General features: G+C 40.0%; 2 protein-coding genes across 2 annotated transcripts in view; one reads left to right on the plus strand and one right to left on the minus strand.

Annotated features, from left to right (window-relative positions):
- Positions 1-21,788, plus strand: part of LOC119489845 — a 63,321-nt gene extending 41,533 nt beyond the window's left edge. Inside the window, exons 8-12 of the mRNA XM_037772759.1 lie at positions 16,317-16,661; positions 18,205-18,531; positions 19,089-19,199; positions 20,511-20,650; positions 21,539-21,788. Of these exons, the coding sequence (XP_037628687.1) occupies positions 16,317-16,661; positions 18,205-18,531; positions 19,089-19,199; positions 20,511-20,650; positions 21,539-21,649 (1,034 nt within the window). The 3' untranslated portion in view covers positions 21,650-21,788. The remainder of the gene's footprint in view (positions 1-16,316; positions 16,662-18,204; positions 18,532-19,088; positions 19,200-20,510; positions 20,651-21,538) is intronic.
- Positions 21,789-24,313: 2,525 nt separating this feature from the next.
- LOC119489844 (PDZ domain-containing protein 4-like) overlaps positions 24,314-27,491 on the minus strand; it is a 45,076-nt gene continuing 41,898 nt past the window's right edge. Inside the window, exon 17 of the mRNA XM_037772758.1 lies at positions 24,314-26,786. Coding sequence (XP_037628686.1) covers positions 26,543-26,786 — 244 coding nt within the window. The 3' untranslated portion in view covers positions 24,314-26,542. The remainder of the gene's footprint in view (positions 26,787-27,491) is intronic.

A 27,491-nucleotide genomic window follows, 5' to 3' on the forward strand; every position in this document is an offset into this window, starting at 1 on the left:
ACATGTTTGGTTTGTTTGTTAGGTTTTGGCAGGAATTAGCTCCAAAGGTGTGTATCAGGAATCAGAATGTAGGTTTTCATGTATACAAGGAATTTGCTTGGTGTGCATAACATAAAACATAGTAAGAGGAAATTTAATTAAAAATATGTACAAACCTAAGTGTATACTTATCAAACAAAGTTATAGCACTGGTTTATTTTTAATTAATGTAAAAAATATATATAATTAATTTATTGTGTGTATCAGTTCCTATGATGGTTCATCTTTGCAAATTACAACAATAAAACAGCCTTAAATATTTCTTCATCTGTTTTACTACAAACACCAAAGCAGCAATTGTAAATGAAGAGACAATAAAAAGAAGAATACCTCTTTCTGCAAGACAGAACAACAATGGAGGGAAGGAGCTATTACATCTTCTGCTGTACATACATTGGAGCATATTTTAAGTTGGACAGCTGTATATTCATAAAGTCAGTTTGGGAAAAAGCCTTTTGATTTAACAAACATTTCACTTCAGAATGTGTAGAATTTGAAAATATCTGACTCTGGTCCCCCTCTAGTCGTAGTATTAAAAAAGCACTATGGTTGAACAATGTTGGCTACATCAAGTGAGCTTTAAACCCTGACCTTTCATACATTTTTTTGCTTTTTGACATAACATGTTGCATCACTGTTTTTGATGTGTAAACGTTACATGTCACTGTATAGGATTGGGGGCTTTTAATTAGATTTATCAAAACTAATTTAGTGGAGCCAGAAGATTTGAGTCATAATGACACTTTTCAGATTAAACCAAACAAACACCTACCTAACTAAACCCAGTGATGCAGCTCCCTTGATTTGGCTGACCATATGGAGTTTTTCGAGAAACCAGTCTCTTTATCCACAAACCACCCCTTTACTCTGAAATCATATAAAGAATATTGGCTTTCATTCCCCAATTTGTGGTAGACAGTTCACATTTCGGCCAGTTCTTGCTAAACCTATTCTGTAAAGATAACAGGAAGCAGAAACTTACACTCAAACATGGCTAGTTTCTTGACAGGCAGTTTTACCGAGGTCAAAAACAGGCTTATAGTTGACAGTTCACGACAAAATAACCACAAAAGAGATGCAAAAGTGTTTCAGAGAGATGCAAAATGACCACAAAAGAGACCCAAAACATCTGCAAAGAGATGCCAAAACAACTGCAAAGGACTCCAAAACAATCACAACTACACACAAAGGGACTCCAAAGAGATACAAGATGACTACAAAGTGCTGCAAAAAGACCCCAAATAACTGCAAAGATACGCAAAACTGCTTCAAGGGCTTCAAAGAGACACAAAATGACCACAAAAAGATGCAATCAACCGCAAAGAAATAGAAAACAACTACAAAGAGATGCCAAAGTGACCACAGTGGCACACAAAACTGCTTTGAAGAGACTTAAAAGAATCAAAACAATCACAAAGAGATACAAAGGCTTCAAAGAGACGCAAAATGACCACAACAAGATGCAATAAAGTCACTGAGAGGAGGAGGTCTGTTGGTTTGGTTTCAAAACTGCTAAACAGTTCATTGCTAATTCAGGCTCCCGAGGTCATACAAAAGGGTTTCCTACATTAGGTAACGAATGTCAGCCATGTATTATTGAGGCAGATTAATTCTGCGTATGTATAATAATCCTTTATACACTCTTGAATGCAAGTGTTCCTGTCATGGGTTTCTAAATTTACCAATAACCGTGTTATTTCTACTTTTATTGTGAGGGACAGACTCGGTTGACTACATCAGTTTTGCAGTAATGATGATGTTGATTTTGAGGTTTGTCAGATGCATCTAAAAATAGAGAAGTTTGTAGCCACAGAAGTTATGTATTGACTGTCAGTGTGTGAACTGGAGCAAAGTTTATTATAAAGACGAACAGACCTCCGTTTTACAGTAAGTGTCTTACTTTAAGTTGTACTATATACCCTTTTCATACCAATGACCAGGGTTGGACCAGGTTAGGTTAACCCTGGTCCAACCCTCCTTTTTTCAATCAAACCAAGCCAGTCAACTTGGGTTGAACCCTGGTCAGGACAATTCAGATACGACCTGGGTCACAACCTGGGAGCAATGCATGCAGGTTTATTTTGAAAGATACAATTTTAAAAAGGTAACGTTACAAATAGAAGATGTGTAAACATGCTTTAAAAACCAATGTGAGGACAGCTGGTGGTACCGTGAGGTGGTCGGCTTATCATTAACACGGTGTGTTTCAGTGTAACGTAACAGCGGAAGCCTCCCTCATTCGGCCAGCCTTGTAATGTTCGTTTAATGTTACACTAGTTGTCTCTCACCATCCCGTCATCTACCGCTTTTTTCTTCCTCACCGCGGACGGTCACTGAGCTCCTACACCAAGCTGTCTCGCCATATATCTGTGTGGTCTCGTCTGTCGTTCCCCTCCGTGTGTGTTTGTCATCATTTCTGCTGCCGTCCCACAATTTGTTTATGAGGCACGGCAACCTGTGACAGTTACGTCACGGACTGTGGGCCCTCATTTGCAACCGAATAGATTTGTCCCGCCCCGTTTGTTAGCGTCCCTGGTCCGTGCAATTCACATCGAAATCGACCCTGGTCCAACCCTGGTCCGATCCAACTCTCTGGGTCGCAAAGGCGAGTCGATCAAAGGGTTAACCCTTTTATACACACAAACCAACCCTAGGTTCTACCCTGGTTGAGCCCTCGATGTGAAAGGGGGTATAAGTAAGTCTCTTACTGACGACACTATTCTTCTTTTCTTTAATTTTTAACTGGACAAGGTTGTTCACCGAACTTTCTCTTTGCTTCCTTCATTTTTTTTAATACATGATTTAACAGTATTTTCAGTCAGATGTGTTACAGCATTTTATTGCAGTTACTTGTGTCAAATGAGCTTCAGAGCAGCTTTATCACGAAACCAATGATCTACACAAATTCATATAACACTTGTAGCCCCCTTCAACTTCATCATCATCATCATCATCATCATGTTCATCATCATATTGTGGTTGCAGCTAAAGCAGCAAACAGAAAAAGAGAGAGGAAGTAAATGTTACATTAAAAGCAGCTTTCCTGACTGACTGAACAGACAGATAGTGGAAGGAGTGAAGTGACGGAGGCAGTTCTCCTGCAAATTTAGTGATTTTTCTCCATCAGGATCAAATTCAGAATGAATATCCACCATGTTCTGTCCTTCTGCTTCTTCTCAGGTGAGGACTGATCTGAAAATGTTAAAGGATGTTAAAGGACCATAAAGGTAAGACAGGAATTATCTCTGCTATTGGCGATGTTCAAACCCTGTGCTATGAGCAGCTCACAGCCTCTTTCATTGTGTAAATTAGCTCTCTGAGGAAAATAGGTTGGGACCCCTGGTCCAAATGTTCAATGTTTTCACTTACCTGTATCTTTTTTCAGATGTCCTGTTTAGGGCTTTTTATTCAAATATGTAATTGTCATTAATCGCAATGATGTCCGTAGTTAATCGCAATTAATTGCCAATTAGTCAAACGTTTTTTTATCTGTTCAAAATGTACCTCTAAAGGGAGATTTGTCAAGTACTTAATACTCTTATCAACATGGGAGTGGGCAAATATGCTGTTTGTATGCAAATTTATGCATAAATGTATTACTGTAAATCAATTAAAAACACAAAAACAATGACAAATATGTCCAGAAACCCTCACAGGTACTTCCATTTAGCATGAAAAATATGCTCAAATCATAACATGGCAAACTGCAGCCCAACAGGCAACAACAGCTGTCAGTGTGTCAGTGTGCTGACTTGACTATGACTTGCCCCAAACTGCATGTGATTATCATAAAGTGGTCATGTCTGTAAAGAGGAGACTCGTGGGTACCCATAGAACCCATTTTCATTCACATATCTTGAGGTCAGAGGTCAAGGGACCCCTTTGAAAATGGACATGCCAGTTTTTCCTCTCCAAAATTTTGCGTACGTTTGGAGAGTTATTTAACCTCCTTCTCTACAAGCTAGTATGACATGGTTGGTACCAATGGATTCCTTAGGTTTTCTAGTTTCATATGATACCAGTATCGTAAATCTAGCTTTAAATCCTACATCCTAAAAATCCCAAATTGCGATAATGCGTAAAAGAAATAGTGGAAAACAAATTTGCTTTAACGCGTTATTAATTGCATCAACTTTGACAGCCCTAGTCCTGTTCTGATATATTCTTTTACAAGTTTCTGCTGCAGCGTTCCACTATCTATTCTAGCATTGCATTGAAATCAAATGTGTGTCACGGCTGGTGTGTGCATCGTAACAGGGATAGGACACATATGCAGACACTGCAAGCTGACTGGTAGGGTACAATGATTTAATGCTGGCAAGAGAGTCTGAGTGCATCTAATGGATGGTTCAGGGATGGGAGGTGTTCAGCGTGTTGCCATTTTATCCGTGTGACTCGTGCCGCGGTTCTCAGCAAAAATAGACATTGAAAACGATCTGTTGATAGTCGTAATTGTCATCATACCAGCAACCATTACACATTTCACAGTTTCAATGTCTATATCTGTAGAATATGTCAGGCACGTGACTTTTTTTTTTTTTAACCCTTTAACACTTTCTGTTTCAAATTCTTAACCTTTTTCTGTCTAAAATAATTATTGTGCCATTATTCAGAGACAAACTCAAGCAACGCTGTCTGTGTGGACGCCCACACGCGTGCGGCTGCAGCAGTTCATTGATGGTACGTGTCTACAAGGGCGTTTTTTTATCACGAGGGATCGCCTCGCTTCCAAGCAGTGAACGCTTGATGAGCTGCCACTAGAAACAAGGCACTCGGCACCTGATCGACGAACATTTTCCCTCGTGGGCTGCAGCTCCCAGATTTCAAAGAACTAACCATTGCGACTCGTTAGAACACTACTTTCTCTTATATCACAAAATAGTTCTGATAATAAAATAAAATAAATATTGTCTTTTGTTTTGGATCGACAACAGTTAGTTTAAAAGTTTCTAAAGAGTTTCCAGAGACGGCGAGTTGAGCCGTACGCCCCTGATTAGCATAAAGTAAACTACACCTCAACTTTATGCAAATGAGGAGCGGCCAACGTGACGCTCTGTCTCTCGCCACGCTGCCAGAACGCATTTGCACGGCTGCTTCCATAGACAATGAATATGAAGTGTGGAAAGGATGGAGTCTGTACCATGAGCCATCACACACAATTAAAGATAGACGGTGTGGCTAGGCCTTATAGAGGAGAGAACATGGCCTGCTGAAGTGAGCAGGGGCGTCCGAGAGTCAGGTCAGGCAAAACAACCAACAAATAAGGAAGTCCTCATAACAGAAAGAACTGACCATCAGTGTTCTCTGTTCTTATTTTCAACAGCACTGTGTGGTGGAAACACTCGGCTCGTCAGCGCAAAAGTCTACATTTACACAGGAGCTGAAGGAGGAAATGGTTCAATTGATTTCCACTTCTCTTCATATGGAAGCAGGAAGTTCTTCTGTAAGAACGAATGTAAAGCAGAAGATATTCTTATTAAAACAGATGATGTCAGAGCTGAGAGTGGCAGATTCAGCACTGAATACAGTAACAAACCTTCAGGAGGAGCAATTCTGACTGTGACCTTCAGACATCTGAACAAGTCTGACGCAGGACGGTACAGGTGTGGTTTGGGCAAAACTTCGGTTCCAGAGTCATACACTGACGTTGAGGTCAGAGTTTCAGATGGTGAGTTTCTACTGAAAGTCTTTTAACCTGATATATTTAGTGTGTTCATCATATTTAGTGAGGAAAGAATGAAATCAAATGAAATTGTGGGAAGAATGTGAGTTATTTCGAAAACATAACCTCCTTCAAGGCCAAAGGCCTTGAAGGAGGTTATGTTTTCCCCGGCATTGGTTTGTCTGTCTGTCTGTCTGTCTGTCTGTTAGCAGGATTACTCCAAAGGTTTGCGATGGATTTGAATGAATTTGGAGGGGTGGGGTGTGGCACAATGAACAATCAATTAGATTTTGGTGGCGATCCGGATCATGATCTGGATTCAGGATTTTTTTTAAGGATTCCTGATCAGCCTGAGCATTAAGACCACAGAGTATAAAACAGGCGTAGTGTAACTGATGACGCGTTGATGACGAGTTGATGACGAGTTGATGACGCGTTGATCGCGCGTTGATGACGAGGTGCGGGAGCTGCTGGCTGTCTGCGGTGAGAAAGAAAACAGCGGTAGATGACGGGATGAGAGACAACGTAGTGTAACGTCATACAGACATAACAAGGCTGCTGAATGAGAGAGGCATCCGCCAATACGTTACACGAAACACACCGTGTTAATAACAAGCCGACCACCTCACGGTACCGCCAGCTGTGAGCTGTGATCTGTTTTTAAAGTCAGGCACCTTGGCGAAGGTCTGTGCTCTCTGAGTGCCATTCTATTTATTATTATTTTTATTTAGTCCATAATGCAGCTGCTCGGCTTTTAACTAGAAATAACAAGAGATCACATATCACCCCTATTTCATCCTCTCTGCACTGGCTTCCCATTAAATGTTGCATCCATTTTAAAATACTGGTGCTAACCTTTAGAGCCTTGCATGGTCAAACACCCCAGTATATTACTGACCTCCTCCTCCCTTACACAGCAAATCGGGCTCTTAGGTCTTCTGACCAAAAACTACTGAACCCACTTTATTATGGAATGCCATCCCCCTATCGCTGCGATCTCTAGACTCCTGTGACATTTTATGAAGTAGCTGAAAACGTTTTTATTCAGACAGGCTTTTGTTAATCTGCCTGAATAACTGCTCCACTTTACTAATTACTTTTATTGCCTTTTATTGACTGTGTTCGGAACTTTTGACTTGTTTATGTGTCTCTGTCCTCATTTGTTTGTTTTGTTGTGATTTTAGCTTGACAGCGCTGCGCTTGTCATCGCTACTTTTAATATTGACTTGATGTATTATTTTTATTAATGTAAAGCACTTTGTGATTTTGTATCAGTGAAAGCTGCTAAAAGAAATAACTTTACTTACTTACTTATTTATGATGTATGAACTCTAAATATATTGATGTAGCAAATGATTACCCCACTAGTCACGGACTGTGGCTGAACTGGGCAGCTCCCAGTGTGTCTCTGTGGATCTGTGTCAATGTGAAGCAGGAAATATTGTGATCAGATTGCAGAAGTTCAGACGGTAACTTTGATTGTTCATCTTTTCAGGAGCACTGTTGGCTGGGAAATCAGGTTTTCTTCCATACAGAAACTGAAGGAGAAGAACTCACTTGGGGATGCAGCAATACCGTCTACGGAAAGCAGAAGTTCTTGTGTAAGAACAAATGTAAAAAACAAGAAGACATTCTCATCGAAACAGATGGCGACCAAACTCAGAGTGGCAGATACAGCATTAAATATAAAGAAGGATCTTTATTTGGACTGTATATTACCATCAAACAGTTGACCAAGTCAGATACAGGATCGTACAGGTGTGGTTACGGCAGAGCTTCTTCTCCAGATTCATACCGGGATCGTTTCGTCATTGTCACATATGGTGAGTTTGTTTTATTGAAATGTTTCTTCATAATCCACCATACAGTACCTTCAGTTCAGTACACAAACTGATAATGAAAAGCAGATTTATTGTCAATTAAAATCCCACCAAATGGATAATGTGAAACATCTTTTCTGTCTTTTTTTCTGCAAAAAAACATTTTTAAATGGCCTCACAGCAGCAGAAATTAAATATGACCAGTTTTTTCTCTTCTTTTTTTATCATCAGGATATCTGTGTATCAGTATTGATTCAGGGTCTGATTGTTTCATTGTGTTTTCATTGATCGCTGCTCCAACCACTTCAAACCCAAACTGGACTCTCTGATCCTTTTCAGCATCAGTCCCATCAGCCTCCACACCAACACCAACACCAACTCAGAGTCAAAGCTCCAGTTCAGGAAGTTTCACACCATCAGTTTCCCCTGAAACCAACGACCAGCTTACAGGGACTGTTTGTCCTCCTGCCGGTCAGTGTCTCAACTTCATCTTCAACAAAACAAATGTTCTTAAAAATGTCAAATTAAGCATAACAACACTGTCCGCTAAGAATAATACAAATATCCACTTTCTGTTTCAGCACATAAGACAGGTCAGTACGTAGAAGATTAAAGTTTTACAGTAAAACTCAGGTTTAATTAAAGATACGTCACATTATACAAGACATTTTCTTACATGTGATATGAACACATGACAAGTCAAGAAACATCTAGACTAAAGTCTTTGATATTTTATCGTAACGGGAAGATTTTCACATTTTTATTAAAGGTGCCATGTGGAGTTTTCTTGTAAACAAAGTTTCTGTTTACATTCAGTGCTACTCACTAAAACACACTGTGTGTATCCTTGAGGTTTAACAATTGTTTTGAATGCAGTTCCCTCCTCATGAAGGTTTTAAAACCTGAATCAAAGAACGTATATTGATAAGAAGTGAAAGTTTGTTCCATTACAACATCAGCACCCAGCAGCAGAGCTATGCTTCCACTGTCTGGTTCCCACTTCTAACAAGGCTTGTGAGCTGGTGAGAATAGTAAAACAACGATGGTATCATGTGGTATCACTGGGTCGTCAGTTAGTGTGGAAAAAAACGATAAATGGCTGAGTTTGACAGTAAATGCTTGGCAACAACGAAGTGAATGCAATGGAACGAGGGAGGGAGACTGTGACATCTAGTGGCTGAATGTTATCAATGTTATCAATAGCACCTTTAAAGGATATCTTTTTTATTTAGTAGCAGTTTTACGGCTATATATCACTGCTTATTTTCATTTTGGTTTTAGTTTACTATACTAACCCTGCTCTCATGTCCCTCACCCAGGTTTACTTTCCTGCCTCTGGTTGTCATAGTGACTTGTGTTTTTGTGCTGCTGGCTGTTTTTCTGCTGCTCCTCTACAAATGGAAGACAAGGAGGAACTTTGGTGTGAACACCGGAGGAAATGCAGACTACATACACATGGAGGTGACTTTTCTTTGATTGCTGTATAGTGTTTAATTACCCTTTTTAATTTTGCAATTCAGACAAATTTTATCGTATATTATTGTCCACCAGGGTGGAAATTTATCTTCGGCTCACCAAACACAAGGAACAACATTAAAATGCCGACAGCAGTTAGTAAAAAAACAGATACATAGGTAAGAATATTGATGACACTAGATTGGATGACGGACTTTTTAATCACATTTTTATTTGCCTGAGGGACTCTATAGCGCCTGGCTGAAGAGAGGATGGGAGCTATCTGCCAAGATGCTCATCATTTTCTTCCTCGTCCTTGCTGTAGAATATGAGTCAAGGACTTTTGGGGTTTACCATCTACTTTGCTTGCTACTTACACAATCCTAGAGAGTTTATTCTTATATCTACAGTTTAGGTGACCGTACCAGGCAGGATAGTGAAAGGTTAAAACCACTCTCAACAATAGTTTTATGCACTAATTCTAAAATCTGCCGACTGACAACGAGGCCACTAAGTTTCCTTAAAGATAAAGTCGTTCAACATGTTGGCCATCCAGTGAACCTGGCTCTGTGTCCGGATGTTGTTTTGTGCTGCACATGATTAATTTACAAGCTTTAATGTTAAAAAAAAAAACGCTTTATTTTTCTCATACCAACTGTGCTGCAGCACCGCTGAGCTCCTGTTACTCTCCTGCATCTGTCACCTATGAGATTCTTGGCTCCAGTCTCCACATGTGAAGAGTCCATCTACCAGACCCTCCATCCAGCCAGCACAGATCAGGACCAAACCTACTCTACACTTTAAGACAGCAAACAAATGTTAATGTTTAAATCTGGATTTTGTGCAGCTTATAATGTTCTGCAAGGTTCCATTTTGTTCCTTTACTGTTGGCAGATATTATGTAAGGGATAATGTACAGCGAGCGGGTCATTGTTGCTGCACCCCGACGCGAAGCCCTGAAGGGGATTCTCTCACAACAATGACCTGCTGGCTGTACATTATCCCGCTTAATACACGGCTACTTACTGAAGCAATCAATATTTTGACACAGAAACGGTCCGTCAGAGTCCGACATCAGAGCTGCGCCCATAGCAACGGTTTGTATATACATAGCAACGGTCTGTTATACAGAAATTACAGACTGCAGAACGCTGTGATTGACCAATCAGAATTGAGTATTCAACACAGCCGGGTAATAACTGTAAATATATTTTTAGCACTTCCGATGATGTTGATGATACAGAGCTGACCATTTCTCTGAGGGTGTAAATCACCTTGATTATTCTGACATGTCCCATCTGTCTTCTGTCTTATTCGTCCTCTAAACTCTGAGCAATAAATAAGGAAGATAAGTTGTTCAATAAGTCAGACCAAGTTGCATTTTGTAATGAAAGTCAAGAGAAGCAATTATGAAATCATTTAATTTGTCAAACTTATATTTTATTGAGTTTCTTCAAATTATTGAAACAGTGCCCATCTGGATTATAATGGCTGGTAAATGTCAGTTCATCTGTGTGGTGAAAGATGTTACTGCACTCTTACATTAAAGACAGAAAATACCACAGCGAGACAACATCATGCAAATGAAACACTGGAGAGGTAGCTAGTTCTTAGTTACTAATGTCCCGCTTCTTTGTGCATGAATGTTTGGTGCATTTGTTGATTTGGTTATTGCCAAATTTAATGTGGATTTCCAACACGTTCTCATCCCAACTCGTCACATACCGCCCCTTGATGTCACGCCCCCTTGGTGTCACGCTGTTTCCGGCATCAAAACCACGATAGTTAGGTGTAGAAAAGATGGTTTGGCTTTAAACTACATTCATACAGCGAAAATGATAAAGGGTGCCTTGTGTAGCGGTACCAAACGCCGACGGCCGTGACAAAGCTTCGTTATTTGACGCCCTGGGAATGAGAACGGACTGGGATTTTCTCATGGTTTTTGGATTCTATGTATATTTGAAGAAATGTTAAATGTCAACCATTTCACATCAGTCATTTATCCTGTTTATTGTGTGAGATTCACGATTGTTTGTTTTTTGCGTGCAGGGGGTCTGCTAGTTGCTTGTTGAATTTGTCATCTTTGATCTTTGTTGTATTTTAGAAGTGAATAGCTTTAATAAATAACTATGTATCCAACTTCATATGTAACTTTTGTTGTCTACCACTATACTAGATGTGAGTATTGATGCTTTTGTATGTAATTGTACATTTTTAAAGTTGTGTGGTTTGTTATATTCCACGATCACATTTGCTCTTCATATCTGAGTATAGGTGATAAGCTTTGCTTATACTGTGTATAATGTAGATGAAACATGTTTAAGTCTGTATTATCTGTGCATAGTTTATTTTTGATCAAATGTAAGTTGACAATGATAAAACATTTAGTTTTATCCCAATTTAATGTTACATTTGCTAATGTTTTGTTAATTTAAAACACATAAGGCTGATTAGGGAATGTGGAAAAACACATTTCAGCATGAACAGATGGAAATACAGATATAAAAACACATATTACACTGATGTTTATCAGATGCGCAGAGGTAGTGATATCTGTGGTCTTCAGGCAGAACTGTAACAGGAAAAGAAGATACAACGCCATTTTGTCCAAGCAACTCGTCCAACTAGTTTCTCAGTTTTCAGGCTGTTGACATTCACTGAACATTTGCTTTGTTTCCTTAAACTTTAAATAATCAATATGAGGACCATGTGCAAATAATTTATCAATGAATATATATGCGTTATTTCTAAAATTAAAAATCATATTTGGCCTGCTGACTATATATTAAAATGCAATTTGTATTGTGAAAGCTAGGTGTCACTCTCACTACATGTGTGCTGGTGCTTCACTTGAGACGTACCTACCTAAGAGGCTTTGCCAGCACTGGACCTGGCAGCAGAAGCAAGAAAAGGAAAAGTGGGCGGTGAATGCAGGAGATTCCACAGGTGCTTTTCATTATGCTAACAATGAGACATCCTTACCTTGAAAAAGTCTCACTAAAAAAGATTTGTTCACCCAAAGTTTGTTTGCATTGAATATTTTAGTCTTTTTCTGCAGGTAAAGTTACCCATCATCTGCAAAGAAATTAGGATTAGTGCCTCTAGATGATTACCGTTTAATATAATTTACTTCTCTCGCCTGCTCTCAGACAACTGGACATGTGCTGACTCACTTGTTCCTTGTGACTCAAAGAACAACCAGAAAACATGTGATGCATCTTATCTCACTCCATTTTAATTTTATTTACTCAGCATTTGTTGCACTTTCACTACTAAAAATGTCTGCATAAGGCTTTGTACACTACAGCACTTTAGATTCAAGAATTATGTCCAATAATCCACAACATCCAATACTTAATTCATTCATTTCATTACTCAATATTAATATCTCATTTTACACAGGTCCAACACAACCAGCGTCTGAAGCCCCAACCACACCATGAACCATCCTGCTGCCAAAACCCCCCGAATGAGCAACACAAATGTGTAGGCTTAATATGAACAATCTAACATATTAAAAAAAAACATGTGGTCATACAGGAAGAAATCCTCAGAGAAGAGACAGCAGCAGAAAATAGTAAAAAATGTAAGGTGTCCCTGTTCCCCTCAGGAGTCTCTAAAGGCATTCTGGGAAAGTGATTTACAAATGATGCACCTGTAAATTAAAAGGCAACCTGTTACGTCCATGTATGTTGGTGTGAGAAGTCCCTGTGATCGATGCCCGTGCGTTGGTTCCCTCAGCACCAGCATGCTTGCTGGGAGTTCTTGATGTCTTTGGCAGTGACCGAGAGGTCTCATTCTCCAGGTTGCCACTTTGTCACTAAGTCTTGGTAGTCCCTTGTACAGACGGAATTAATTAATGGTAGCAGGACCATGGATGTAAGAGATGGACTTCATGCTGTTTTGTGTTGGAACACGCTCTAATGTCAGTTCCGTGTGACTACCGGTACAAACATTTACGGTAATCTGCTCAAACTAAGAGACATTTAATTTATTCTACTTTATTGTCATACAGACGTTATCAACTTAAAGTAAACAGCTTGTATTTAGGATCAAAGATACCCTCGTCTAGTCTAGAAAACGGTAGACATGTTCATTAGATTGTAAATTGTTGTATACATATTTATTACACGGCGTTGTTGAATACTCAATTCTGATTGGTTAATCACGGCGTTCTACGGTCTGTTATTTCGTTATAGCAGTTGCTATGTATAACGGAGAGGGAAGTTCGTCCCGAAGTGGCCGCTATGTGGGAGGGTGTAGGGCCGGATTGGAAATGGGCCTTAAACTCTTCTTCTTCTTCTTCTTCTTCTTCTTCTTCTTCTTCTTCTTCTTCTTTGGTGACCAGAAAGAGACCAAAATCAACCACAAGGAGACGCCAAACAACTGCAAAGAGACGCAAATTGACCACAATAATGCACTAAACTGTTTTGAAGAGACTCAAAACAATCACAAAGAGACACAAAGGGCTTCAAAGAGGTGCAAAATGACCACAAAAAGATGCAATAAAGTCACTGAGAGGAGGAGGTCTGTTTGGTTTGGTTAAAAACTGCTAAACAGTTCATTGCTAATTCAGGCTTTCAAGGTCATACAAAGGGTTTCCTGCATTAAGGTAACGAATGTCAGCCCATGTATTTTTAAGGCAGATTAATTCTGCGTATGTATAATAATCCTTTATACATCTTGAATGCAAGTGTTCCTGTTTGCAGTAATGATGATGTTGGTTTTGAGGTTTTTCAGATGCATCTAAAAAATACAGAAGTTTGTAGCCACAGAAGTTGTGTATTGATTGTCAAAGTGTCTTACTTGAAGTTTTACTATAAGTAAGTCTCTTACTGACCACACTATTATTCTTTTCTTTAACTGGACAAGGTTGTTGAAATTCGCTGAACTTTTAAAATTTTTAAAAAATTTTTAATACATGATTTAACAGTATTTTCAGTCAGATGTGTTACAGCATTTTATTGCAGTTACTGTGTCAAATGAGCTTCAGAGCAGCTTTATCACGAAACCAATGATCTACACAAATTCATATAACACTTGCAGCCCCCTTCAACTTCATCATCATCATCATGATCATCATGATCATTCATCATCATATTGTGGTTGCAACTAAAGCAGCAAACGGAAAGAGAGATAGAGGAAGTAAATGTTAAATTAGCAGCTTCCTGACTGACTGACAGACAGATAGTGGAAGGAGTGAAGTGATAGAGGCAGTTCTCCTGCAGATTAGTGATTTTTCTCCATCAGGATCAAATTCAGAATGAATATCCACCATGTTCTGTCCTTCTGCTTCTTCTCAGGTGAGGACTGATCTGAAAATGTTAAAGGATGTTAAAGGACATAAAAGTAAGACAGGAATTATCTCTGCTATTGGCGATGTTCAACCTGGTGCTATGAGCAGCTCACAGCCTCTTTCATTGTGTTAAATTAGCTCTCAGAGGAAAAAAGGTTGGGGACCCCTGGTCCAAATGTTCAATGTTTTTCAGTTACTGTTTCTTTATTCAGATGTCCTGTTTAGGGCTTTTAATCGATTAAAATGTGTAATTGTGATAAATCGCATGATTGTCCATAGTTAATCACAAATAATTGCAAATTAGTCACAAGTTTTTTATCTGTTCAGAAATGTACCTTAAAGGGAGATTTGTCAAGTATTTAATACTCTTATCAACATGGGAGTGTGGCAAATATGCTGTTGTATGCAAATTTATGCATATATGTATAACTGGAAATCAATTAAAAACACAAAACAATGACAAATATTGTCCAGAAACCCTCACAGGTACTGCATTTAGCATGAAAAATATGCTCAAATCATAACATGGAAAACTGCAGCCCAACAGGCAACAACAGCTGTCAGTGTGTCAGTGTGCTGACTTGACTATGACTTGCCCCAAACTGCATGTGATTATCATAAAGTGGGCATGTCTGTAAAGGGGAGACTCGTGGGTACCCATAGAACCCATTTTCATTCACATATCTTGAGGTCAGAGGTCAAGGGACCCCTTTGAAAATGGCCATGCCAGTTTTTCCTCGCCAAACTTTAGCGTACATTTGGAGTGTTATTTAACCTCCTTCTCGACAAGCCAGTATGACATGGTTGGTACCAATGGATTCCTTAGGTTTACTAGTTTCATATGATACCAGTATCGTCAGTCTACTTATAAATCCTTCAACCTAAAGATTGCAAGTTAATGCGTTAAAGAAATTAGTGGAAAACGAATTAGCGTTAACGCATTATTATCGCGTTAACTTTGACAGCCCTAGTCCTGTTCTCTGATATATGCTGTTACTAGTTTCTGCTGCAGCGTTTCCACAATCTATTCTAGCATTGCATTGAAATCAAATGTGTGTCACGGCTGGTGTGTGCAGCGTAACAGGGATAGGACACATATGCAGACAATGCAAGCTGACTGGTAGGGTACAGTGATTTACTGCTGGCAAGAGAGTCTGAGTGCATCTAATGGATGGTTCAGGGATGGGAGGTGTTCAGCGTGTTGCCTATTTTATCCGCGTGACATGCGCGGTTCTCAGCAAAAATAGACATTGAAAATGATCTGTTGATAGTCGTATTGACGTCTTACCAGCAACATTACACATTTCACAGTTTCAATGTCTATATCTGTAGAATATGTCAGGCACGTGAAAAAAAGATATTTATTTTTAACCCTTTAAAACTTTAACTCTGTTTAAAATTCTTAACCTTTTTCTGTCTAAAATAAATATTGTGCCATTATCAAAGGCAAACTCAAGCAACGCTGTCTGTGTGGACGCCACACGCGTGCGAGCTGCAGCAGTTCAGTGATGGTACGTGTCCACAGGGCACGTGTTCAACATGGCGGCTCTTTCTTCTCTTATATCACAAAAATAGTTCACCAAAATGTGTTTCTGAAAACATTTTAGAAATAAGCTATGCAGTTGCTAAATCTGTCTGTTTTTTAGATAACAGTTAGTTTAAATGTTTTCTAGGGAGTTTCCAGAGGCGGAGAGTCGCGCTGTACGCCCCTGATTAGCATAAAGTAGATTAGACCTCAACTTTATGCAAATGAGGAGCGGCCAACGTGATGCTCCGTCTCTCTCCACGCTGCCAGAATGCATTGCACGGCTGCTTCCATAGACAATGAATGGGAAGTGTGGAAAGGATGGAGTCTGTACCATGAGCCGTCACACACAGGTAAAGATAGACGGTGTGGCCTAGGCCTTATAGAGGAGAGAACATGGCCTGCTGAAGTGAGCAGGGGCGTCCGAGAGTCAGGTCAGGCAAAACAACCAAACAAATAAGAAAGTCCTCATAACAGAAAGAACTGACCATCAGTGTTCTCTGTTCTTATTTTCAACAGCACTGTGTGGTGGAAACACTCGGCTCGTCAGCGCAAAAGTCTACATTTTCACAGGAGCTGAAGGAGGAACTGGTTCACTTTATTGCCACTTCTCTTCATATGGAAGCAGGAAGTTCTTCTGTAAGAACAAATGTAAAGCAGAAGATATTCTTCTTAAAACAGATGATGTCAGAGCTCAGAGTGGCAGATTCAGCACTGAATACAGAGACAGATCTTCAGGAGGAGGAACTCTGACTGTGACCATCACACATCTGACCAAGTCTGATGCAGGACGGTACAGGTATGGTTTGGGCAAAACTTTGGTTCCAGAGTCATACACTGACTTTGAGCTCAGAGTTTCAGATGGTGAGTTTCTACTGAAAGTCTTTTAACCTGATATATTTAGTGTGTTCATCATATTTAGTGAGGAAAGAATGAAATCAAATGAAATTGTGGGAAGAATGTGAGTTACTTTAATTATTATAATTATTACCTCTGCCAATGCCAAAGGCGTTGGTTTGTCTGTCTGTCTGTCTGTCTGTCTGTTAGCAGGATTACTCCAAAAGTTTGCGATGGATTTGAATTCTTTGAAGGGGTGGGGTTTGGCACAATGAACAATCCATTCGATTTTGGTGGCGATCTGGATCATGATCCAAATTCAGGAATATTTTTAAGGATTCTGATCAACCTGAGCATTAAGACCACAGAGTATAAAACATGCGCAAGGTAACTGATGACGCGTTGATGACGAGTTGATGACGCGTTGATCGCGTGTTGATGACGAGTTGATGACGCGTTGATCGCGTGTTGATGACGAGGTGCGGGAGCTGCTGTCCGTCTGCGGTGAGAAAGAAAAAAGCGGTAGATGATGGGATGAGAGACAACGTGGTGTAACGTCATACAGACATAACAAGGCTGCTGAATGAGAGAGGCATCCGCCGATATGTTACACGAAACACACCGTGTTAATAATAAGCCGACCACCTCACGATACCGCCAGCTGTGAGCTGTGATCTGTTTTTAAAGTCAGGCACCATGGCGGAGGTCTGCGCTCTCCGAGTGCCATTCTAGTTATTATTATTTTTATTTAGTCCAAAATGCAGCTGCTCGGCTTTTAACTAGAAATAACAAGAGATCACATATCACCCCTATTTCATCCTCTCTGCACTGGCTTCCCATTAAATGTTGCATCCATTTTAAAATACTGGTGCTAACCTTTAGAGCCTTGCATGGTCAAACACCCCAGTATATTACTGACCTCCTCCTCCCTTACACACCAAATCGGGCTCTTAGGTCTTCTGACCAAAAACTACTGGCAGTCCCCCAAACCCACTATAAAACCAGAGGTGACCGTGCCTTTCAAGCTGTCGCACCCAATTTATGGAATGCCATCCCCCTATCGCTGCGATCTCTAGACTCCGGTGACTTTTTTATGAAGTAGCTGATAACGTTTTTATTCAGACAGGCTTTTGTTAATCTGTCTGAATAACTGCTCCACTTTACTAATTACTTTTATTGGCCTTTTATTGACTGTGTTCGGAACTTTTGACTTGTTTATGTGTCTCTGTCCTCATTTGTTTGTTTTGTTGTGATTTTATCTTGACAGCGCTGCGCTTGTCATCGCTACTTTTAATATTGACTTGATGTATTATTTTTATTGATGTAAAGCAATTTGTGATTTTGTATCTGTGAAAGGTGCTAAATAAATAAACTTTACGTACTTACTTATTTATGATGTATGAACTCTAAATATATTGATGTAGCAAATGATTACCCCACTAGTCACGGACTGTGGCTGAACTGGGCAGCTCCCAGTGTGTCTCTGTGGATCTGTGTCAATGTGAAGCAGGAAATATTGTGATCAGACTGCAGAAGTTCAGACGGTAACTTTGATTGTTCATCTTTTCAGGACCACTGTTGGCTGGACAATCAGGTTTCTTCCGTACAGAAACTGAAGGAGAAGAACTCACTTGGCGATGCAGCAATACCGTCTACGGAAAGCAGAAGTTCTTCTGTAAGAACAAATGTAAAAAACAAGAAGACATTCTCATCGAAACAGATGGCAACCAAGCTCAGAGTGGCAGATACAGCATTGAATATAAAGAAGGATCTGTATATGGACTGTATGTGACCATCACACAGGTGACCAAGTCGGACGCAGGATGGTACAGGTGTGGTTACGGCAGAGCTTCGTCTCCAGATTCATACCTGGATGAATTCATTATTGTCACAGATGGTGAGTTTGTTTCATTTAAATGTCTCTTCATAATCCACATACAGTACCTTCAGTTCAGTACACAAACTGATAATGAAAAGCTGTTTTATTGTCATTTAAAATCCCCCCAAAATGGATAATGTGAAACATCTTTTCTGTCTTTTTTTCTGCAAAAAAACATTTTTAAATGGCCTCACAGCAGCAGAAATTAAAATATAACCAGTTATTTATTTTAGTTTTTTTAGGATGAAAAAACTTAATACATTTGTTTTGAAACGAAGAAACTTGGTTATTTGATTATATGATTTGTGAAAAAAAAAGACTGCTGGTTTGGTTGTTTGGCCAAAAGAACCAGGTGGATGTGCACCTTAACCCCTAAGCCACTAGGTCTAATTTATATATATATTAGGGATTATCTAGGGATTTATTTATCTGTCTATCTATCAACTGCATCCAATTGTTATCATCAGGATATCTGTGTATCAGTATTGATTCAGTGTCTGATTGTTTCATTGTGTTTTCATTGATCGCTGCTCCAACCACTTTAAACCCAAACTGGACTTTCTGATCCTTTTCAGCATCAGTCCCATCAGCCTCCACACCAACACCAACAACAACTCAGAGTCAAAGCTCCAGTTCAGGAAGTTTCACACCATCAGTTTCCCCTGAAACCGCCGACCAGCTTACAGGTACAGTTCATAGACTGTTTTGCGTCCTGCCGGTCAGTGCCTCAACTTCATCTTCAACTAAACAAATGTTCTTAAAAATGTCAAATCAAGCATAACAACACTGTACCATAAGATTAATAAAAATATCCATTTTCTGTTTCAGCACATAAGACAGGTCAGTACGTAGAAGATTAAAGTTTTACAGTAAAACTCAGGTTTAATTAAAGATACGTCACATTATACGAGACATTATCTTACATGTGATATGAACACATGACAAGTCAAAAAACATCTAGACCAACGTCTTTGATATTTTATCATAACAGGAAGATTTTCTAATTTTTATTAAAGGTGCCATGTGGAGTTTTCTTGTCAACAAAGTTTCTGTTTACATTCAGTGCTACTCACCAAAACACACTGTGTGTATCCTTGAGGTTTAACAATTGTTTTGAATGCAGTTCCCTCCTCTTAAAGGTTTTAAAACCTGAATCAAAGAACGTATATTGATAAGAAGTGAAAGTTTGTTCCATTACAACATCAGCACCCAGCAGCAGAGCTATGCTTCTACCGTCTGGTTCCCACTTCTAACAAGTCTGGTGAGCCAATAGTAAAACAACGATAGTCACTGCTTATTTTCATTTTGGTTTTGTAGAAGTAATCCCTTTTTAACTATATAAAAATTTGATAAACAATGATAAAAGTATTAATCCTATAACCCTGTGTTTATTTCTGAAACAGCATACAATCATAGTGCTGCTGTATTGACCCCAGTGGTGTAATACTCACACTGGCCGCTGTAACTCACAGCTCTAGTGATGTAATGCAAACAAACTCCAAGTCACCTCATAGCTGCAAGGGGCCCAACACAAGGAATCTGTCTCTGACATAATGGATGTCGGGGAGGCACCTAGATCATATGTATGGTATAGGGTATATGCTGATTAGTAAGATATTTTGACAGAAACCAGTAGAATTGAAGAATACTAAAATTTATGATGGCAGGATCGGAGGGATGAGTTCATGTTTCCAAGTATATAAGGTTATGATGAAAAGCCCACGGACAGTCGTGTCCGGACCGGCTCGGGTTTTGGTTTTGGTTGTGTTTGTGTCTGTTGATATTAAACACAATGAAAACTCTGCTTCTTGCAACATCCTTGTACAGCATCAAGTGATTCATTTGAGTAACCTGTGTTGACTTTCTGACACCATTAAAATTGAACATTGAAGAACAATGAACTGGGATCTCAGCTGTTCCAGGCCCAAGGCTTGAGATTTCCAGACTCAACAGTTTTAGTTTACTATACTAACCCTGCTCCCATGTCCCTCACCCAGGTTACTTCCTGCCTCTGGTTGTCGGTGTGACTTGTGTTTTTGTGCTGCTGGCTGTTTTTCTGCTGCTCCTCTACAAATGGAAGACAAGGAGGAACTTTGCTGTGAACACCGGAGGAAATGCAGACTACATACACATGGAGGTGACTTTTCTTTGATTGCTGTATGGTGTTTCATTACCCTTTTTATTTTCGCAATTTAGACAAATTTCATTTCATTTATTGTCCACCAGGGTGGAAATTTTTCTTCGGCTCACCAAACACAAGAAACAACATTAAAAAGCAGACAGCAGCTAGTACAAAACAGATACATCGACAGGTCATGTTACACATTAAAACAGTTCATGTCAGTGTCTGTGGCTCAGATCTGCTCAGTCACTTTGTTGAGGTAAGAATATTGATGGCACTAGATGGGATGACGGACTTTTTAAACACATTTTTAGTTGCCAGACGGACTCTATAGCGCCTGGCTGAATAGAGGATGGGAGCTATCTGCCAGGATGCTCTTCGCTTTTCTTCCTCGTCCTTGCTGTAAAAAGTTGAGTCAAGGACTTTTGGGGTTTACTAACTACTTTGCTTGCTACTGACACAATCCTAGAGAATGTATTCTTATATCTACAGTTAAGGTGATCGTACCAAGCAGGAAGGTGAAAGGTTAAAACACTCTCAACAATAGTTTTATGCACTAATTCTAAAATCTGCTGACTGACACTGAGGACACTAAGTTTCCTGAGAAGATAAAGTCGCTGTGAGCATCTCTTGAAAATATACTCTGTATTTTCTGAGAAGCTCACCTGGGAATCCAGAACTGTACCGAGGTATTTAAAGTTTTCCACAGTTTCAACATGTTGGCCATCCAGTGAACCTGGCTCTGTGTCCGGATGTTGTTTTGTGCTGCACATGATTAATTTACAAGCTTTAATGTTCAAAATAACGCTTTATTTTTCTCATACCAACTGTGCTGCAGCACCTCTGAGCTCCTGTTACTCTGGCTACTGCTGTATTTCAGGTTTGATGCTTTTCCTGTTTCAGGCATCTGTCACCTATGAGAACTTGGCTCCAGTCTCCACACGTGAAGAGTCCATCTACCAGACCCTCCAACCAGCCAGCACAGATCAGGACCAAACCTACTCTACACTTTAAGACAGCAAACAAATGATAATGTTTGGATTTGAATCTGGATTTTGTGCAGCTTATAATGTTCTGCAAGGTTCCATTTTGTTGCTTTACTGTTGGCAGATATTATGTAAGGGATAATGTACAGCCAGCGGGTCATTGTTGTGAAAGAATCCCCGACAGAGTGATGCTGCACACCGACGCGAAGCCCTGAAGGGGATTCTTTCACAACAATGACCCGCTGGCTGTACATTATCCCGCTTATTACACGGCTACTTACTGATGAAATCAATATTTTGACACAGAAACGGTCCGTCAGAGTCCGACATCAGAGCTGCGCCCATAGCAATAGTCTGTTAAACATAGCAACGGTCTGTTATACAGAAATTACAGACTGCAGAACGCTGTGATTGACCAATCAGAATTGAGTATTCAACACAGCCGTGTAATAACTGTAAATATATTTGTATCACTTCTGATGATGCTGATGAAACAGAGCTGACCATTTCTCTGAGGGTGTAAATCACCTTGATTATTCTGACATGTCCCATCTGTCTTCTGTCTTATTCGTCCTCTAAACTCTGAGCAATAGATCAGGAAATGAGTCCAGTTGTTCAATAAGTCAGACCAAGTTGCATTTTGTAATGAAAGTTAAGAGAAGCAGATTTCCAACATTATTTCTCATTGTTATTTTGGTTGAATTATTAAATCATTTTATTTGTCATGCTTAATTTGTATTATGTTATTGAGTTTTCCAAATATTTTATTGAGTTTCTTCAAATTATTGAAACAGTGCCCATCTGGATTATAATGGCTGGTAAATGTCAGTTCATCTGTGTGGTGAAAGATGTTACTGCACTCTTACATTAAAGACAGAAAACACCACAGCGAGACAACATCATGCAAATGAAACACCTGGGAGAGGTAGCTAGTTCTTTGTTACTAATGTCCCGCTTCTTTGTGTATGAACGTTTGGTGCATTTGTTGATTTGGTTATTGCCCGAATTTAATGTTGATTTCCAACACGTTCTCATCCCAACTCGTCACATACCGCCCCGTGGTGTCACGCCCCTTGGTGTCAAGCTATTTCCGGCATCAAAACCACGATAGTTAGGTGTAGGAAAGATCTTTTGGCTTAAAACTACATTCATACAGCGAAAATGATAAAGGGTGCCTTGTGTAGCGGTACCAAACGCCGACGGCCGTGACAAAGCTTCATTTGGTGAAGGTGATAAGCTTTGCTTATACTGTGTATAATGTAGATGAAACCTGTTTAAGTCTGTATTATCTGTGCATAGTTTATTTTTGATCAAATGTAAGTTGACAATGATCAAACATTTAGTTTTATCCCAATTTAATGTTACATTCGCTAATGTTTTGTTAATTTAAAACACAAAAGGCTGATTAGGGAATGTGGAAAAACACATTTCAGCATGAACAGGTGGAAATACAGATATAAAAAACATATTACACTGATGTTTATCAGATGCACAGAGGAAGTGCTATTTGTGGTCTTCAGCAGAATATTTCACTGATGTTTATCAGATGCACAGAGGAAGTGCTATTTGTGGTCTTCAGCAGAACTGTAACAGGAAAAAGAAGATACAATGCCATTTTGTCCAACTAGTTTTCACAGTTTTCAGGCTGTTGACATTCACTGAACATTTGCTTTGCTTCTTTAAACTTGAAATAATCAATTGAGGACCATGTGCCGCCTGAGAAATTAGTATATAAATTAATATATACGTATGCGTTATTTTGAAAATAAAATGATATTTGGCCTGCTGACTATAAATTAAAATGCAATTTGTATTGTGAAGGCTAGGTGTCACTCTCACTACATGTGCGGTGGGGCTTCACTTAAGACGTACCTACCTAAGAGGCTTTGCCAGCACTGGACATGGCAGCAGAAGCAAGAAAAGGAAAAGTGGGCGGTGAATGCAGGAGATTCCACAGGTGCTTTTCATTATGCTAACAATGAGACATCCTTACCTTGAAAAAGTCTCCCTAGAAAAGATTTGTTTGCTCATAGTTTGTTTGCAGTGAATTGTAATGGCAATTTTCATATCTGCAGTTGACAGTCCAACACCCCGAGGAGTAGGCCAAAGTTAACACTGTACCTTAGATAATCTCGGGGCCTCACATGTTCAACCTTGTCACCATAAGCATTAAAACAGTGACCCGACAGTTTTATCTTCTGTGACTATAAACAACAGAGGGCTGAAGTACTTGTTATGTCTTGTGATGCTCTGTTGTCTGTTCTGTGCTGACGTAATGATACACTTTCTATCTTTCTCTTCTTTGCACTTATCTGTGTGTTATGCTTTAGTATGTATAAATGCTGACTACTCTTGTGTTCGGGGCTCACTTGCCACAGTCCACTCAGGTGGCTGTGCTCGTGAGTCCATCTGCAGATCTTTTTCTTATTAATATATGCTTTTTTATTAAATTTACTTGAAAGACAAGTTGTTACCTTGGTTTGTGTCTTGTTTTAACAGAAACTGCCACCACAGAATATTTTAGTCTTTTTCTACAGCTAAAGTTACCCATCATCTGCAAAGAATTTAGGATTAGTGCCTCTAGTTGATTACCGTTTAATATATTTTACTTCTCTCGCCTGCTCTCAGACAACTGGACATGTGCTGACTCACTTGTTCCTTGTGACTCAAAGAACAACCAGGAAACATGTGATGCATCTTATCTCACTCCATTTTAATTTAATTTACTCAGCATTTGTTGCACTTTCACTACTAAAAATGTCTGCACTAGGCTTTGTACACTACAGCACTTTAGATTCAAGAATTATGTCCAATAATCCACAACATCCAATACTTAATTCATGCATTTCATTACTCAATATTAATATCTCATTTTACACAGGTCCAACACAACCAGTGTCTGAAGCCCCAACCACATCGTGAACCATCCTGCTGCTAAAACCCCCCAAATGAGCAACACAAATGTGTAGGCTTAATATGAACAATCTAACATATTAAAAAATAACATTGTGGTCATACAGGAAGAAATCCTCAGAGAAGAGACAGCAGCAGAAAATAGTAAAAAATGTAAGGTGTCCCTGTTCCCCTCAGGAGTCTCTAAAGGCATTCTGGGAAAGTGATTTACAAATGATGCACCTGTAAATTAAAAGGCAAGTGAGCAAAATTGTCACAAAATCACAACAGATCAATGAGATCTGACAGTCAGATATAAAAGTGGGGATTCTTCCCTTAATGCACATAGTGGTTGAATACTGACTGTTGGTCTGTACAATCTCCCACTGTGTGTATCAATAATACTTTATGGCTATTTTGTCAATATGTTTCTGAAATCAGCGTCACCACCATAAATTTATGTACATTTATTGTCGTTGGAGAATAAAGTCACTTCGATTCTGAGACATGAACCGAAAATCTGCAAAAGAAAGATCACTCGACCTTCTCTGAATCCTCTGAAACGTTTCTTTTATATGAAAACAAAATACGTAAAATTTTCCTCTCAAAGGCTGTCATCCTATCTACATATTCTGTTGAGCATCTCAATGTCCGTACTCGTATCACACTACCGTTAATGAGGAGTTTTAACCAGAGGAGGCAGCGGCGAGGATTTCATTGCCCTGCTCAAAGTTTCTTCAGACAGAAAGTCAAGCATTAAACTACATTAGCTGTGAGCTAACCAGCTAATGTAGTTTATATCTCAGAAGCCACCAGGAACTCCATTTCATATTTCCTCCGGTCTCCTTCCGTTTGCCCTCTCTGTACATTTATGAGCAAGATAGATCATAATGTCCCGGGATTAGCATACATTTTTTGCTCGAGCATAAACATTTTTAACTCACAGAGACGCGTCTTCGCCTCAGTTTGCGCCAATTTGTGTCTCTTTCCTTTTGCAATATGTAAAATTCACCTTGCATTCTGCCTGAACGCATTAGAAGTGACTCGACTTCTCGCACAGTTTTTCAGGACAAGTGTATCGCTTGTAACTACGAGAACTTTCATTTTGTGTTGATTTTGGCGGTCCCTGTGGATAAAAGCGGTAGTGTTTCTGAGCACCAGATTCCCTTTAGAAAACCTCTCATTTTACTGCAGCAGGGTCTGACAGTCTGCCCTGCTCAGAACTGGTTCTGGTTCTCCCGTGCCTCCCTTCCCTCCAGCGGGTCCAGCAATACGGCCTGGGCCTCCAGCAGCGAGGTGTCGGTGTTCGCTGCCAGCGGGCTCCGGCGGAGCAGCGAGGAATAACTTTGCTCCTGGCCGGAGGAGGAGCCGCTGCTGCCGGTGCGGCGCTCTCCACTTACTGCAGGTTGAAGGCGGCAGCGAAGCCGGATCTGGGTTTGTCTGCGGTGGGCTGGTCGCTGCTGGAGGCCCCGCTGAAGTCGGAGCTGAAGGAGGTTCTGATGAACCTGCAGGAGTTCATCCGATTTTGCATGGAATCGGACCCGGTTGCACAGATGACAAGCATTAAGAATAACTATATAGAAATAGCAAATCTTCTCGCTGATGGTCTTGTTTACTTATGTAGGTCATATAGAGGCATCAGTATAGAGTTGAGACTGTTTCATAATTAGTTAAAAGTTTCTCACAGTAACTTTAGTTCCTTTCAGAGACTTTTTCAGGCCTTTTCTGTGACATTTTCAGCCATCTCCTACGTTTTCTTTACCTGTATCTTCCTCTTTCTCCCCTTTGTCATCCCACTTGTACTTACCATCAGAGACAGTTCAGGGGACAGATTTAAGCAGATCTTTGCCATACACCAAAATGATTCAAGTTTTAAATCTTTCCTCTTTTCATCCACCCTTGCCAAGTCTTTACTCTCTTTTCAACAAGTTTCTATCGTCTGCCCAACTCAAACAAATCTGAAACTGTGATCTTGTACTTCCTGTTTCTTCCCTGTTTTCTCCTCTTCCTCCTCCTCTCTGTCCTCAGGTCACACCGTGGTCACAGAGAGCAGAGGGTTGTATATTTTCTTTCCGTCCGGCGACCTCGAGCCGTGAGCCAGCAGCTCCTGGATGGTGATCCAGTTGTCGAGGATGCGACGATTCCTCTTCTTCATGATCTTCTTCTGGCTCAGTAACAGGATGTTGTTGCTGGGGGAGTCCTGTCGGGGTGGAAACTGGGCGGTCTGAGATGAACGGGGGTCTTCAACGCCTCCAGTTGATGATGAAGTGTCCCTGGATATAAAACCAAAAAATAATACTGATTTAGACCACCGTCTGAATTTTACCTGGTGTGGTTTTACATGGGTTATAGCCTCCGAAGTCCTGAGAGATGATTTATTTAAACATGTGTGGACAAGATGTGCCCCCTAAGGCCTTAAACCCTGAACCCTCGGGGATTTGACTGACGTCACCTGGTAAATGGTTGAGTGTGAGAGGCTGCAAGGACTTGAAATGGTATAAATATGAATGGGACAGCACTTTGCGGCGACATATCACGTTACCTTGACGACGCCAATTGTGTTGGTTTTTTTTGACGTTTTTTACTGCCTATTTGAACGTCTACCAGGCTCTTGCCTTACGAGACTAGAGGCAACTGTCAAAAACTCCATTTACTTGTTTTTGTCAAACTTCATTAGGCAAAAATAAAAGAACTGGTTGATGAATAAACCAGGTTTCCGGATTTCATGTGCATCGTTGAGCAAAAAATTCCACAATAACTTTTCAGCATATTGTAATTCAAGTGTTCTGAGAGATAACTAGACTTCTGCACCTCCTCATGGCTCTGTTTTCAGGCTTTAAAAAATCTAGCCTGTGACGGGAGACTTTGACCAATCACAGGTCATTTCAGAGAGAGAGAGCATTCCTATTGGCTGTGCTACGGCTGGTGGGCGGTGCTTGGTATTTCCTCAACTTGATCTCAACATGGCAAACTTTCTC

Source organism: Sebastes umbrosus, chromosome 6, assembly GCF_015220745.1.
Source record: "Sebastes umbrosus isolate fSebUmb1 chromosome 6, fSebUmb1.pri, whole genome shotgun sequence".
NCBI lineage: Eukaryota > Metazoa > Chordata > Actinopteri > Perciformes > Sebastidae > Sebastes > Sebastes umbrosus.